The 16,237-nt window shown below is 41.2% G+C and overlaps 1 protein-coding gene across 1 annotated transcript in view; it reads left to right on the top strand.

The window, feature by feature from the left end:
- The window catches only part of LOC112055011 (vinculin), a 41,436-nt gene that overhangs the window by 17,321 nt on the left and 7,878 nt on the right, over positions 1-16,237 (top strand). Inside the window, exons 2-21 of the mRNA XM_052889223.1 lie at positions 1,538-1,645; positions 2,427-2,572; positions 2,951-3,056; positions 3,401-3,502; positions 3,703-3,841; positions 4,234-4,315; positions 4,946-5,063; positions 5,856-5,977; positions 6,340-6,406; positions 6,853-6,962; positions 7,181-7,283; positions 7,687-7,823; positions 8,235-8,365; positions 8,469-8,617; positions 9,117-9,182; positions 10,128-10,239; positions 11,451-11,544; positions 12,491-12,680; positions 12,993-13,226; positions 13,816-13,945. Of these exons, the coding sequence (XP_052745183.1) occupies positions 1,538-1,645; positions 2,427-2,572; positions 2,951-3,056; positions 3,401-3,502; positions 3,703-3,841; positions 4,234-4,315; positions 4,946-5,063; positions 5,856-5,977; positions 6,340-6,406; positions 6,853-6,962; positions 7,181-7,283; positions 7,687-7,823; positions 8,235-8,365; positions 8,469-8,617; positions 9,117-9,182; positions 10,128-10,239; positions 11,451-11,544; positions 12,491-12,680; positions 12,993-13,226; positions 13,816-13,945 (2,446 nt within the window). The remainder of the gene's footprint in view (positions 1-1,537; positions 1,646-2,426; positions 2,573-2,950; positions 3,057-3,400; positions 3,503-3,702; positions 3,842-4,233; positions 4,316-4,945; positions 5,064-5,855; positions 5,978-6,339; positions 6,407-6,852; positions 6,963-7,180; positions 7,284-7,686; positions 7,824-8,234; positions 8,366-8,468; positions 8,618-9,116; positions 9,183-10,127; positions 10,240-11,450; positions 11,545-12,490; positions 12,681-12,992; positions 13,227-13,815; positions 13,946-16,237) is intronic.

Genomic DNA, 16,237 nt, shown 5'->3' with positions numbered 1-16,237 from the left:
CCAGCCGGGGATCGAACCCAGGACCTCCGTCTTGTAAATCCACCGCGCATACCACTGCGCCACGGAAGCCGTCATTCTTCGACTTCCGACTTCGCGGATGTTGACTAAAATCAAATTTAAAACTGGTCAAGTGCGAGTCGGAAACAAAGTAAACTAAATTCCTATTGGTCGTAGCGTAATACAGCCTCTAGCTTCTTCGATAAATAGTCTACACATAAATATTTTTCAATTTCTTTTGATTTGAGATTAGCGTGTTAACCAACTAACTATTCAGCTTTACATTAGTATTTTAGGTATTTTTTTCAATATTCGATTAATAGGGTAATGCTTACCCTACTCAATACCCTTGGCACGCCACGATAGGATTTCGCTCCTGTATTAAGTGGCCAGACTAAGAAGCACTTAGTGAGAACAATGTCATCTACACAAATCATTAGCATGCAACTATCCTATAAATGATCATATTTGATGCATAGCTTAAATGCTTACCCTGCTCAAAACCCTTATTAGCACGGCGGGATCTCCCTCCTGTATTAAGTGGTCAGTCTAAGAAGCACTTAGTGATAACAAGGTCATTACACCAGTCATTAGCATGCAGCTATCCTATTAAGGATTTTGATTTATGGCGTTATTTATAACTGTTATCTGCTTTACATAATTTATTGTATATACATGGTCACGCGTGGGAGTTGCATATTATTATTTTTCTCCAACTCGTTCGGAAATAGTTTATTTATTAAAAAGTTGAAATTAAAAAAAATAATAAACAAATGACATTCAAAAACGGTAAAACTTGCAGACGCCAATCGGTTTCACCCGCATAGTACCCGTTCCCGTAAGAATACGGGGATAAAATATAGCCTATAGTACCCAGGGTAAAAGTAGTTTTCCAACAGTGAAGGAATTTTTCAAATCGGTTCAGCAGTTTCTGAGCCTATTCTATGAAAATAACGAAAACAGACTCCGCTGTTTCTGATAATATTATGTACAACTAGCTGACGCCGCGCGGTTTCACCCGCGTGGTTCCCGTTCCTGTAGGAATACGGGGATAATATATAACCTATAGCCTTTCTCGCTAGATGGGCTATCTAACACTGAATTTTTCAAATCGGACCAGTAGTTCCTGAGATTAGCGCGTTTAATCAAACAAAGAAACTAACTAAGTCTTTAGCTTAATAATATTAGTATAGATAATACAAAAAACAGCGGAGTCTAATGGTATGCGTCCATTAATACGCATCGCATCAAACCTACTTTTAATTTTACGGTAAGTAGATACAATTCGTTCGATGCGATCCGTACGATGATTGTATGACTGTCTATACTAAAGAATACTAAAATCCGTTTGATACGACGCGTACTTTGTCTTTCGACGCCTACCGTTAGTACCGGTATTACCCTTTGAATATACGCTGTGAATACCCTAAAAATTAAGATATCAGCGACCTCATCATCTCAATGATGTTGATGATGCTGATGATGATGATGATGATGATGATGATGATGATGGTGATGACGATGATGTGATTGTGTTCAGGTGTCGCGTCTGGTGATACTGCACGAGGAAGCTGAAGATGGCAACGCGATGCCCGACCTGGCGCGGCCGGTGCAGGCCGTGTCGCTCGCCGTCAACAACTTGGTCAAGGTAATGACATTTTGGACTAGGTATTTTTAGCAGACTCAGAAAAGATTACAAAAATAAGAAAACTAACGTCGAACAAAGGTTATGATTCACAACATTTGTCATAACAACTTAATTAACAAAACAAACTGTAACCTAAATAAACCCTAGAATGGCAGATAATGACCTTGAGTGAAGTCACGCACTTGTGAACGTTGTGTGTAGGGTTAAGGGATCCTGTGACTGTTAACAAACACTCCCCTTTTCCACTCAAGTCACTCTCCCCTCATATCCCAAGTAACCCATAAAGAATTACACAACAAGAGATGTGGACGGCTCGAACACCACGAGCACACTGAAGCCGTCCGTACCGCAAGTCGTTGCAACGCGGCGATAACAGTATATGCATCAGCTAAAAGTCCAAGTCGCGTTTGCTATAATATTAGATAAAGTAAACTTCTAAGTGCGACTCTCAGAGTCACACAGCGGGCGATGGAGCGAGCTATGCTTGGAGTATCGCTGCGTGAGATCCGCAGAAGAATCAAAGTCACATAGCTTAACGAGTCGCGAAGCTGAAGTAGTCACAAGGTGCCTGAATGAATGCATTGGAAAGTGCAGTGGTCGACCCTTCAACAGGTGGATTGACGACATCAAGGGAGTTGCAGGGATTCGCTGGATGCAGGCGGCTTAGTATCGTGATTATTGGAAGTCCTTACAAAATTCCTATGTCCTGCAGTGATATAAGAGTAAGACTCTGATATAACCCATAACATGACTTATAATACAACATTAATTTGTTTTCCAGGTTGGACATGAAACCATAGAATCATCAGACGATGTAGTCCTCCGCACAGACATGCCGGGTGCTCTGCGCAGGGTGGAGGGCGCAGCCACCTTGCTGCAGCAGGCCTCCGACATGCTGAGGGCCGACCCGTACTCCGGCCCTGCCAGGTAAAGTGCTCCGGCCTGGAATACCTCTTACTTGGGTATTTTGAAATCACGGCATCAAGGCATATACGTTCTCAACTGCATCTTTTATTATGATGCATGCTTGTACGAAAGTCTTAGCCGTTATAGCATAAAAACATTTTGGCAATTACAGTCAATCTCATGCTGAATCTAGCCATTTAACTGTATGGGGTCATAAAATGGGTTCTGTCTACTCTACTACTACCAACTGGACAGTGTTATTTACGAATTGTTATCAATCTTATTTTCTTATTTTTGAGTTATAAAACGGCATTACAGATCGCTAAATGTAACGCAAAGAGCACGCAAGGCATTCGTAATACATAATTAGTTTTTTAATGATTATAATTTGTTTTTTAGGAAAAAACTCATTGAAGGCTCCCGTGGAATCCTCCAAGGGACATCAGCGTTGCTACTCTGTTTCGATGAGTCGGAAGTGAGGAAAATAGTCAAAGAATGCAAGAAGGTAATTTTAGTTTTTCTGAGAAAAACTGACAAGAAATTCTGTCTAAAAGTTAAATAAAGTTTATCCCAGTCCTTATTCTACGCTAAGTGTTGTTGACACAGCAGCCATTCTCTTTCAGTCATTTATGTTCTTTATACACATATCTTCTTTCACACGATCTACCTTCTCCTTTTGTCACACTCCATCCCTCCCGATCTTTCTCTCCAATTTTGTCTTTTAGACTGACTTTGATAAGTTTTACTTATACATGCTTTTCAAAAGTAATGTCTCCCCTTGTGCTCTTTTACTGGCTTACCTTAAATTATTAAACGTAATTTGTTTCCAAAAATAATGTCTACTTTCAGGTTCTGGATTACCTCGGAGTGGCCGAGGTCATAGACACGATGGAGGACTTGGTGCAGTTCCTGCGAGACATTTCACCCGCGCTCTCCAAAGCCGCCAGGGAGGTAAGCCAGTCGTTGTGAACAACAAATTAAAAATTAATTCTAAGACAATATCCTATCCTAATTTTAATACAATTATATCCTCTGAGTACAATGACGTAAGACAACGTAAAACTGGTCCTTCGAGCCGGATTCATTTTGTTTTATTCTCTAGCTGATTTAGAGTTCTTATACATATAACATGTGTTGACTTTGTTCGCCAGGTGGCGGCGCGCGCGTCGGAGCTGACGCACCCGCCGCACGCGGAGACGCTGGCGCGCTGCCTGGAGAGCGTCAAGCGTCTGGCGCCCGTGCTCATCTGCGCCATGAAGATATACATACACATCCTCGCCGAGGCCAACGGTGAGCAGCTGAAGGGTATTTACAACCCTCCCTCACCAGGGAAGTGGGTGGAAAAACATTTTATAATTATGAAGTTTTGAGTACATAGTTCGAAGAGCCAGGAGCTGAATGCTGGATGCAGGCGACTGGAGACCTTTGTGTTTGGAAGTCCATACAAGACACAGAGTACCCAGAGAGAGTCTTTACAAACTAAAGCCGGTGCAACTCATATAAAAAACACAAAAGTCACGCGTCTCCTTGACATCTATGTATTGTATGATAAATATGTATTTCAAAATTTAACACTAACAACAGTTATGTAAATTAATATAATAATCAATAATAACCAATAAAAAAAAAATACTACTAAAAAATCTTACTGCTATTTCAAACGTCCATTTATAATATTGCAGGAGGCAAAGGTATTGAAGACGCTGCTGAGAACAGGAACTACTTGGCGCAGAGGATGGCTGATGAGATACATGAAATTATTCGGTAGCTATTGTTTCTTTTAATCATGTTCACTTCTGCCTATCTACCTACCTAAATACCTATGCCAATAAATCCAATTCCTAAACCTAGCAAGCTAAACTATCTAGTAGTGTATATTTACCTTATACGTCGTGATAGCCCAGTGGTTATGACCTCTGCCTCCGATTACGTAGCGTGTGGTTTCGAATCCTGTCTGGGGCATCCATCTCCTCCAACATTTCAGTTGTGAGCATTTTAAGAAATTAAATATCACGTGTTTCAAACGGTGAAGGAAAACATCGTGAGGAAACCTGCATACCAGAGAATTTTCTTAATTCTCTGCGTTTGTAGTCTGCCAATCCGCAGTGGGCCACTATTGGCCTAACCCCTCTCATTCTGAGAGGTGACTCGAGCTCAGCAGTAAGCCGAATATGGGTTGATAACGAACAAAACCCTCCAACTACATACTCACGTGATATTATCGCTCGCGAGTTTTTGGGCTCCCTCTATAGTTGAACAATCTACAAGCAATCTATTTTCTTTCACACCGTTTTTTAGTCTATGGGTTCAGGCCCAGAATCTTGTTAGTATAAAGATTTGTAGTAATGGGACTCGCTGACATGACGCCATAACATTAGTATGGTGTTTCGGCAGAGTGCTGCAGCTGACGTCATATGTAGAAGATGGCGGCGAGAAGGACAACGTGGCGGTGCTGAAGGCGCTGCAGAACATGATCCACAACAAGACCGGCGCCGCGCACGAGTTCCTCAACGTGAGTACTGACACCGCCTTCTAACCGATCAGTAGATAGCTATGTGCGGTATACAGTAAAGTATCTTTACGCACGCTTGACTTCAAGAGGACTTCAGATGCGTGCTGGCATCTACAGCCATAGTGTAACAGTGTTTATTATTTTAAACGACCAGTAGATGGCGTTCTTAGAGAACTTCAAAACACTCTTTTTGTAAACTTCAAGAACATGTTGTGATGCCTGAGGCTCATGTAGATGGCACTTATTTTAAAAGAAGTTTTACTTTAGTTGTGTGGTCTACAACTTTTTAAAGTATCTTTGTACCTTACGAAACCGATTGGTATATTTTAATTTTATGTAATAAAATCATATTATGATTTTTATTACATATAGCAGATGCCGTCGATTACACTACTGTGGAGACCGTTTCCGTAAGAATAAGGAGATAAACTATAGCCTATAACACCAGGGGATAGTGTAGCTTCCCAACAGTAAGAATTTTTCAAATCGCTTCAGTAGTTTCAGAGCCTTATTCAATACAAGCAAACAAACTTTCCTCTTTATATTATAGCTGCTAGTAATACTTACTTATACTTACCTCACCTACCTACACACGACACGCTGCGTGAAATACCAAGAATCATCAAGATCCTTTACCATTACATTCCAATTCGAACAATCGTGACTTTCACTTAAACTCCTGAGCAGCGAACCTTAAAGGAAGGCATCGAAAACTCCTACAGTATAGACTTCACCTGTGAATTCATCCGAAAGAATATCCATTGTTTAACCCTTGAAATGTTCTCTCCGTAGGATCCTGAAGCACTCCGCAACAGCTACGGCGAGCGCGCGCTGCGCTCGGTGCTGACGTCGGGACAACGCGCCGCGGAGCACCTGGCGCCGGGGCAGGCTGACACCTTGAGGAGAACTGTGAGGTAACCCTTCATCATCATGACGCCCAGAGATTGAAGTCGTGAGCAAGAACTTTCTTATGTGGTTTCAATTGACTCGTTGAATCCAAAACTCTTCATAGACTGATTTTACCATGTCTAGTTTTTGAGCTATTCTTTGCCAGAAATCAATGAAAACTACGAAATGACTCTTCTGTTTCATAACTTTCATGATTGATAAGAAAGTTGATGGTTAAATTGATATGAATCCAACCATCAACTTTCAACGGGTTATTAAATTAATATTTTAATTTGGGTACAGAATAAAGCTACCGAATGAAAAATAAACAAAAACAGATATGTCCAATAAAAAAACAAATCTAAATAAATATAAAACATTTTCACAGGTCCGGTGGGATCAACGCCGATTTGCTGTGCGATGAGAGACAATACGGACAAGGAAGGGAGCCAAAGGTAATTGTTTCATTTAAATCATTCATTACTGTGGCTGTGGTAGTATATCGCGTAATGCGTGTCGATATATCGATTAATCTAATTAATTCATTACGGTCATACGGGACGAATCTTGGGAGGGTTAGGTAATATCTATGCGAGTGTTCCCCGGGCTGTCTTCTTGACTACCCACAAGTTATTTAGGTGATTAAGAGACGTTTAAATTGTTATTAAATTCTAAGATTTATTGTGCTCAATTATTATCTCTGATTACATTTAAGATTCCCTTTAATTATCCACAGAAACCAATCAATAATTTACATTCTCCGCCGCGTAGAACTGTCCTTTCTTCTTCTTCCTGAAAATTCTCCCATTCCTAGAATGTGCAAGATCCTAAATATTCGCAGTACTTTAGTGGGTAAAGACGCAATTTGTATCTCTGTATGACGTCTTATGATTGTTCACAGGCACAGAACCTGGCGTCCGAGCTACGGGGTCAGATCAACGAGGTGGACAGCGTGGTCAACGAAGGAGTGCGCGCCGCGGAGAAGCAGGGGGGGAAGACCATCGCCGCCAGGTTATATTTCAGAGATTAACCCCTACAATATAAAAAAAATTACCTCTTCATAATGACCAAATATTCCTGTTCCCCTTCAATTACCTCCAAAACTTTCCCGACTATTTACCTCCAAAACAAATCCTTTTCATTATTGGTAAGTTTAACTTTTCCATTCCAAGATCTGTTACCTGACAAAAGAATCATATATGGCATGCTGAATTGACTATATGCTTCAGGTTGGAGACTGCTCACAAGTGGCTGCTGCACCCGGCGGCTGACCCGTCCACCAGGATAGAAGGCCAGAAGGCTATCAACAGTATCGTCTCACAGGGACAAAGGGTATGTCACCATAATCAGCATGTTTTAACGGCCCACAACATGGCCACATAGCCAAAGCATCAGTGTTAAAACAAACAACTTATAGTCTCAAAGAGACTGTCCACCACCTGTCTTCAGAGAATTCTCTAGTACTTCGGAAAGCCAGGAGCGGAGATAACTTAGAGAAACTAGTCATCATCATCATAATCATCATCATCATCATTAACAGCCTATGGACGTCTACTTCTGCCGCCGCTTGCATAGATTAACTGATGATGATGATGATGATTAGATGCTCGATTAACTGTCGGTAACTTTGGTTCTTCTGCGAATCTCCTCATTTCTGATTTGATTACGCAGAAACTGTGTGACTTTTGTGTGGCATTGAGGAATTTTGGTATTAAAAAATGTCACCTGTCTGCAGATAGCAGACAATCTCCAAGGTCGGGAGAAGGCAGAGGTGATGCAGTTGTGCTCGGAAGTGCAGCGCCTGGCCGACCAGTTGGCCGACCTCTGCATGAGTGGCCAGGGAGACTCGGAGCAGGCCAGGGCCATCACCAGGTGGGTAGAGTTACACTTACTGTCAGGAAAATTATTAATACAAAAAAAATTCATAACCTGGTACAAAAGAAGAAGTACATAGAGAGGATGAATGAAAATAAATTTATAAAAAAAGGATTTAAGGAAAACATTTCTGGGCCAAATCCAGGAAGTTCTCATTAAAGGCCAGGATTGCCTTAAATCGACGAACTTGTATGAAAGGATTGATTTATGAGAATGACGGAAGCAAGTGACATAGCAAGGATATAGAAGGATGTGAAAGGATGTGGTCTCTGCCAAGCCCTATCGGAATGAAGCGTGATATGTATGTATTTGATATTTACTCGTAAGAATTAATCTAACGAATAGCTTCAAACAAATTTTATGGGTCCATGGACCATTAATTTGACCGTCAAATGTGACACTCGACAGAGAGCTGACAGACAAGCTGCACGAGCTCAAGCGCAGCATGGAGCGCGCGGTGGTCAACCGCGTGGTGGAGGACTTCATCGACGTCGCGGCGCCGCTGAGGCACTTCACCGACGCCGTCAACACCCCTGAAGGTGAGTGAGTGTTCACAATGTGTGACACTCGACAATGAGACTTGACTGACAAAGTGGCCTAGGGAGTTGTATTTGAGGCTTTAACAGTATGTTCTCCTCGCAGGCACTCCGGGACGCGAGGCCAACTTCCAGGACAAGGCGGCTGCTCTGTCGGCCTTCAGTGCCAAGGCGGCCGCGGCGGCCGGCATGGTGGCGGCCGGCGTGCGACACAACAAGCGTCTTGCTGACCAGCTCATACACAACGCGCAAGAGGTAACTTTAGCATTCACTCACTCAATCAATCACTCACTCTGTCTATCACTCACTCCCTCTCTTAATGACTATTCACTAGCTTACTCATTCGCTAAGGGTGGCCTTGTGCTACGTCAAGCGTCTCGCCGACTAGCCCATACACAACGCGTAACAGGTAACTCTCTCACTCACTCAATCAATTAATCACTCACTCAATACTCATTTACTCATTCGAAAACAGTTACCGTGTGCCATAACAAGCGTCTTGCAGATCAACACAACGCGCTAGAGGTAACTTTAACACTCACTTACTCAATCACTAGCTTACTACTATTTGGTCTAATATAGCTACTTGTTTTGCCAAGTTAATTGTTTTTATCAGAATTCTAGATAAGTTAATTGCTTTTCTCAGGATTCTTTGTTAGGATTCTAGATAAGTTAATTGTTTTACAGGGGATAATTCTAGCTAAGTTAATTGTTTAGATCATAATTGTAGCTAAATTATTGTTTTCCTATTCAGGTGGAGAAACTTTCCCCGCAGCTGATTTGCGCTGGTAAAATTCGCCTGCATTACCCCGACAGTAAAGTGAGTATTTTTATTTACTAATTATGTGTGACAGTTCTATTACTATAATCTGATAATAACATTCCCATGATATGCGGGTGACAGGGGGATAAGACTGCGTTGGTATGAATTCGTGCATGGGGGGAAGTGAGGTGCATTAGTCGTGAGTTTTTCATTCATCGCTACACGCCCCCCGGCCTGCGCGGCCCATCGGGAGCGTTACGAACGAAGTTGCCAAACTATGGGAGTGAAATGGAACGTGGATACAGGTGAAAGCGAGTGAGTCGGTGTGTGAGCGAGATGCAAAAAAGTGATAAAAGATGGCGATGTTAACAAAACGACGGAAAGTGCTATGCATAAGGAATTAAAAAAAAAATGTTTTAAGAAGAGATATCCTATATTTTTAAAGCCCACATATATATCACACATATAGCTAACGCCGCGCGGTTTCACCCGCGTGGTTCCCATTCTCGTAGGAATACGGGGATAGTATATAGCCTATATAGCTTGGCAAATTCGTTCGTAACACTCCTGATGGCCCGCGCAGGCCTTTCCCCCCGTCGCCTGCATATCATGGGCATGTCATCAACTAACTTACCAAGCTATAGCCTTTTTCGATAAATGTGCTATCTAACACTGAAATAATTTTTCAAATCGGACCAGTAGTTTCTGAGATTAGCGCGTTCAACTAAACAAACAAACACTTCAGCTGTATAATATTAGTATAGACTCCAATGCTTATCGACATCTGTCTTTCTCTCGTGCCTCAGATGTTCAAGAAGTTAACACGTTCGCTGAGGGACTGATTTGCGGTAAGAGGTTTTTTGACCTCATACTAAATCTCTGTGGTGCTGTACGAGGTCCACATACCTCGTAACTCTTGAAGCCGCTAGACGTACGAGGTCAATTGACCTCGTATCGCAGCGAATGTGTTAAAGAAAAGCTTATAATTTTCGTTTTTGCCAGGTGGCAGAAGAGCATTTCACCAACCTCAAGAACCAGTACTCGGACGCCGTGCTCCGCTGCCGGGACCTGTGTGACCAGGCCGTGGACCCGCTGGACTTCGTCAGGACTGCTGGTGAGCACAATTCAGTTATTTAGGGTTCCGTAGCTGAAAAGGAAATAACGAGATCACTTGGTTGTCTGTGAAGACAGACAGACAACCAAGCCTTCTTCTTCGTCGGCCTCCGTGGCGCAGTGGTGAGCGCGGTGGATTTACAAGACGGAGGTCCTGGTTTCGATCCCCGGGTTTGGGTTGGGCCGATTGGGGCTTTCTTAATTGGTCCAGGTCTGGCTGGTGAAAGGCTTCGGCCGTAGTTAGTTACCACCGACAAAGACGTATCCCCAAGCAATTTACGTTCCGGTACGATGTTGTGTAGAAACCGAAAGGGGTGTGGATTTTCATCCTCCTCCTAACAAGTTAGCCCGCTTCCATCTTAGTTTGCGTCATCACTTACCATCAGGTGAGATTGCAGTCAAGGGCTAACTTGTAAAGAATAAAAAAAAGAAGACCCTTTATCTGAAAGAAAGAAAATAAACTTATTCATATCTAAAAGTTACAGACAGTCAGTACCCTATCCTTATGACAGCATGTCTGTCTGTAACCCTTAAAAAGAAAGGGTGTACAGCTCAGCATAGTCCGTGCAAGATTACGCAGCGCTGATTTTCAGCTGAGACCCGTATGACGTCACAGTTAATATAATTGTATGAATACATTCAAATAAACTAAATTAAAATAAGCAGCAAATACGTGTTACAATTTAAAAATGAAACTTTATATATACTCAAGTTTACATTGCTTTGAAACTGTAAAAAAATCATTCAAACTTCGAAGATATACGCCGCGATATATGCATCTTTTTTTTTTTAAGAAAAAAACTTACGGATTTCTTGATGGTTGGGTCTGATTCACAGCCCGGTTGTTTTTATTAAATAAAGATATGAATTTAGAAGAAGAAGAAATACTTTATTGCACACAAAAATACAAAATAAAATAAGAAATTAAATATCACGTGTCTCAATCGGTGAAGGAAAAACATCGTGAGGAAACCTGCATACCAGAGAATTATCTTAATTCTCTGCGTGTGTGAAGTCTGCCAATCCGCATTGGACCAGCATGGACTATTGGCCTAATCCCTCTCATTATGTGAGGAGATTCGAACTCAGCAGTGAGCCGAATATGGGTTGATAATGATGATGATGATGAATGAAATAAAAACATTAAAAATGAATAATTTAAATTTGCAAAGGCGGCCTTATTACTATAAGTAATATCTATTGTGATCGCAGGTGAATTAATGCAGAAGCACACTTACCTCTGTGAAGACGCAATCCGGAACAACGACTCGCAGAAAATGGTCGACAACACGTCCGCCATCGCCAGGTGAGAACAACAACCATGCCGAGATAAAACGTAGCCTATATATGTTAATCCAGATTAAAATATATTCCCATTCCAAATTTCAGCCTAATTGGTTCAGTAGCAGCAGCGTACAGGAGAAACAAACATACTTACACACAAACTTTCGCCTTTATAAAATTAGTATGACTAGTTTGATTCTAGCAAACGCGTGCGTGTCTATTAGTACGTATGTTCGTCAATAGGGATGATGACAATTTTTTAAATTGTATATAAATTAAGAGTATGCTAATAGTAAAGCGATTTTGTAAAAGAAACAGGGTATCTGCGATCATTACTTTCGGAGCTACAGGGATTTAAAGGGTCAGATTTGCGGCGCTGCCGCGGATCCCTGAAAAACGCCCCATACAAAATGGCACGAACTAATGACGTCGTAGGTAATGTAGGTAATGATCGTTAGAATTGTATTTGCGTTCAAACAAAATTACTAATATATTTTTTATTTGTGCGTTTATGTTTATAGTTCATGTATTAAAAAATGCCACATTTAATGTAAGGAAGCTAAAACTATGAATTTTCATCTAATTACCAAGATTTTTAATAGATTTTGAAATTTTATAATCTTATTTATTTTGCAAATATCCAGAATATCTTTGATTTTTATGTATAAATTAGTTAACATTGACCCTATTTACCCGAATGTATTATAAAAATCAATATATTCAAACCTAGTCATCATCCCCATTGGACGGGCGAAAACGACACTGATGACGTCATTAATTTTGCTCGCGCTGACCTATTTCAAGAGGTGAGTCATTGTAAGTTTGAGAGCCAACACAGACTGATAGGAGTCGCAGGTGGACTGACTCAAGCGAGTCGCAGGGATTTGCTTTGCGATTGTGATGTTTGGAAGTGTCTACAAAAGGCTGCAGTGGACGTCCATCGGCTGATATGATGATGTGTTGCACAGGCTAGCGAATCGCGTGCTGCTGGTGGGAGGGCTGGAGAGGGAGAACACAGAGGACGGCGAGTTCGCGGCCGCCATCGGCGCCGCCCAGCAGCGCCTGCAGGCCGCCATCGCGCCCGCCGTGCGCGCCGCCAAGCGCGTGGCGCTCAACGACCGCGCCGCCGTGCCTGTCTGGCGCGCCGCCAACAACGATGTGAGACATTTTTTTTGAGTTTACGTACACGTTCGCTGCGGTACGAGGTCAATTGACCTCGTACGTCTAGCGCCTTCAAGAGTTACGGGGTCAATTGACCTCGTACCTGATACACGTTAGCTGATGTACGAGGTCAACCTATGATGACGGGTACGATAAATAGAAACCGAAAAATGTGTAGATTTTCACTACAAGTTAGCCCGCTTCCATCTTAGATTGCATCATCACATAACAGGTGAGATTGTAGTCAAGGGTTAACTTGTAAATAATAAAAAAAAATCACCTATAATGTAATACTAATCGATATTCCAGATAATAAAAGCAGCGAGCGGTGTGGAGGAAGCCCTATCCCGCCAGTACGCGCCGCCGCCGCCGCCGCCAGCGCTGCCCGAAGCCCTGACCGCGCTGCACATCCAGCCGCAGAGCGCGCCGCCGCGCCCGCCGCCCCCCACCCTCTCCGCACCCCCGCGCCCCCCGCCGCCTGACACTGACGACGAGGGAGAGGACATCTTCAGGAGACAGCCGCATCCCAACCAGCCCATCTTGGTGAGTAATATACGCACTTGTAGGAAATTGTCATCAGAAGTGGATTTAAAGAGTAAAACACGATTATTGTGTAGGAATCTATCAGGTTTAACAATTCCCACTATGAATGTTACCAATAAACCCTCAAGTAGCAGAGACCTTGACCTTGAGTGACCTTGACCTTGAGTGACGTCCCGGACTTGTGATCGTTGTATGTAGGGTTAAAAACGTCTTTTAAAACTAGTTAACATTCCCCTTCTCCACTCAAGTCATTCACCCCGCCTATGCTATGCAATAAAAGGTGTCGCATGAGTTAGTCACCTATATAGCCAGCACTCCACCTAACTCACGTAACACTTCGTACTATTTTAGCTAGTGACGACCCAAGCCAACCGATCTAATGGATCACACGCGCCGACACACTCGATTGAGTTTTATAGTAATAAAAACATAATAAACAAATAAAAAAAGGTTTAGCTGGACCTCTGCTGGACTCTTGCCTTAAAGGTGTTTCATTTGTAGGTGGCAGAAAACAGACGCCGGTAGGGCTGTCCAAACTTTTGCTGTGAATCAGAAACGAACGAAAGAATGAGTATATCTGTGTGTGCAGGTGGCGGCGCACAACTTGCACAAGGCGGTGCGCGAGTGGTCGTCCAAAGACAACGAGATCATCGCCGCGGCCAAGCGCATGGCCATCCTCATGGCCAGGCTCTCCGACCTTGTGCGATCTGACTCTAAAGGTATGATCTTATCTTTCTTCTATTGCTGAATATGTTTATGTATAAAACAGAGATTTTACAAAGGTTTCAGACCAAGATGCTGAGAATAATTGCAAACGCACCCTGGTTTGTAACTAACCAGCAATGACCTACAAATAAGATCTGTAAAAAAAGAAATTACTCACTCTATGAAAGGCTACAAGAAGCGCGTAAATAACCATCGAAAAATACTTGCAACACAATTAATGAAGAATGAGTCCAAATGACTAAAAAGAAAAGCTAAATAGGACTCATGTCACTGGATGTGATACTTTCATGACAACATACAAACCATTTGCTGTTTTTTAAATAACAGATTGCAAAGAAAAAACATCAAAAAAAAAAAAAGAAATGTTTATGTATGAATGTCTCATTCTTTATCGTCATTATTCTTATTGTAGTACCGGTCTAGGCGTTATTTCTTTACAGAATTTTAAGGGAATTCGGAGTGGAAATATAGATGTTTCAATTTGTAATAATTAATTTCAGATGTTAAATGAAATTGAACAGAATCACTGCTACATTGATTCTACGTTATGCAGGTTTTCAGTTATTAAATCTTAGAATCCTCTCACTATTCAGTACACCAGGAATGGTGGATCGATCCTCGCTCCGTTGGACTATTGTCGTACCCACTCGTCTTTCTCAACTAGTTGGAGAAAAATGGGAATATTGGTCATATTTAATAGATATGGCAATTTTTTTTTAATTTTAAATTTATCTCTACTCTTAAAAATAACAATGATATTGCTGACCGGTACGCTGTAAGGTTATATGACGCTAACTTAAATCTAAACTGGGACGAATTAAAGCGCTTTGAGCTTCATATTATATTTATTGAGTGTAAATACTTGTAAATAAGTGGCTTTGCGTTATTCTTGCTTTTTAATATTGCAATATCTTATTAGTGTTTCCAAAAGAAAGCTGAAGTATAATTGCTTCAGAAAATATATAATAGATAAAAATTTTAATAAAAAAAATATAACCGACTTCAAAACCTAAAAACGTACAAACTAAACTAAAAAGCGAAAAATAACATCATAATATGTTCTACCTGCTGATCAGTATGAAGGCGGTCCTAAGCCGGTGATGTATTAATTCAAGCCATGTTATAGATTTAGATTTTGCAGACAGTTTCATATGTTCCTGTCAGAAATGGCTTAAATTAAGACAACACCGGCTAAGCACCGACTTCATACTGATCAGCAGGTAGAACATATTCATCATATGTTCTAATATATCCAGATATAGTATGACGGGACGGGCTAGCAGCGACAGTGATTATACTATCATTTTGTGGTAGAGGAAACTCCTTGAGCAGGTCCCAGGACTTGTGACCATGGGTGTAGGTTTAAGGAATCCCTTTAGAATGCATTAACACTCACCTCCCCTGCCCGACATTTCTCCATGCATACAGTAAATGATCAATAATTACAACATAAAACATTATCAATAATTAACGAATTGAGCGACTAGCAGCACGACGGTGTTCACGCTGCCTAACAAAGAACTGAACTCGAAGTCATCAAATACCCTCTTATTAATACCATCACTGTTGTAACAACTTCGTACAAATATCTCCTTTTTATAATAATATAATTAATTAATATTAATACCACGCGTACTCGAGCAAATCGCAACAATAGTGGATATATTGCACTGTGCACATTTCAGGACATTTCGTTATTGGTTTTTGATTTTAAATGATTATATTATTATTCTCTAGTAGTGCCAGTTTATCGAGACTACATAGTTCACAAAATTAGTGCCATTTCTTTTAACCAGGAGAGGTGAAAATCTAAAGTATGCCAGCTATTTTTTGAGGACCCTGTCAACTATCAAGTGACACCATTTATTTATTCGAAATATGAAGGTTAAGGGATGATCTGTATTAGACCGGGTAAGTGGCCCGAACGTGGTAATATAAATCATCCCCAACGCTTTACTTTACATAATATCTATATATAATATGATAAATATAATAATATTGAAAACATTATTGCGTTTGTGGCGGGCTCCTCAAAAGAATAGTCATGTAATATAAAAAACGCAAATTTATCGCAATGTATATATGTCTATCCGCTTCTTATGGATTTAGAGGTCGCTATGAATCTCAGCGGTAAGTTGTACATATTATTTGTTTATATGCTTTTAAGTGTCCATAAATAGTTAATAATTGATTTATTTTGCAATTTAATTGAAAAGTACAACTGAAGTGAAATATTGTAAGACTAGTGAAAGCCACGACTTCGTACGCGTAAAGTTTGTCACAAA

Source organism: Bicyclus anynana, chromosome 25, assembly GCF_947172395.1.
Source record: "Bicyclus anynana chromosome 25, ilBicAnyn1.1, whole genome shotgun sequence".
Classification (NCBI taxonomy): Eukaryota; Metazoa; Arthropoda; class Insecta; order Lepidoptera; family Nymphalidae; genus Bicyclus; species Bicyclus anynana.
The sequence above is the reverse complement of the archived record's forward strand: the minus strand, read 5'-3'. Positions and strand labels throughout refer to the sequence as shown.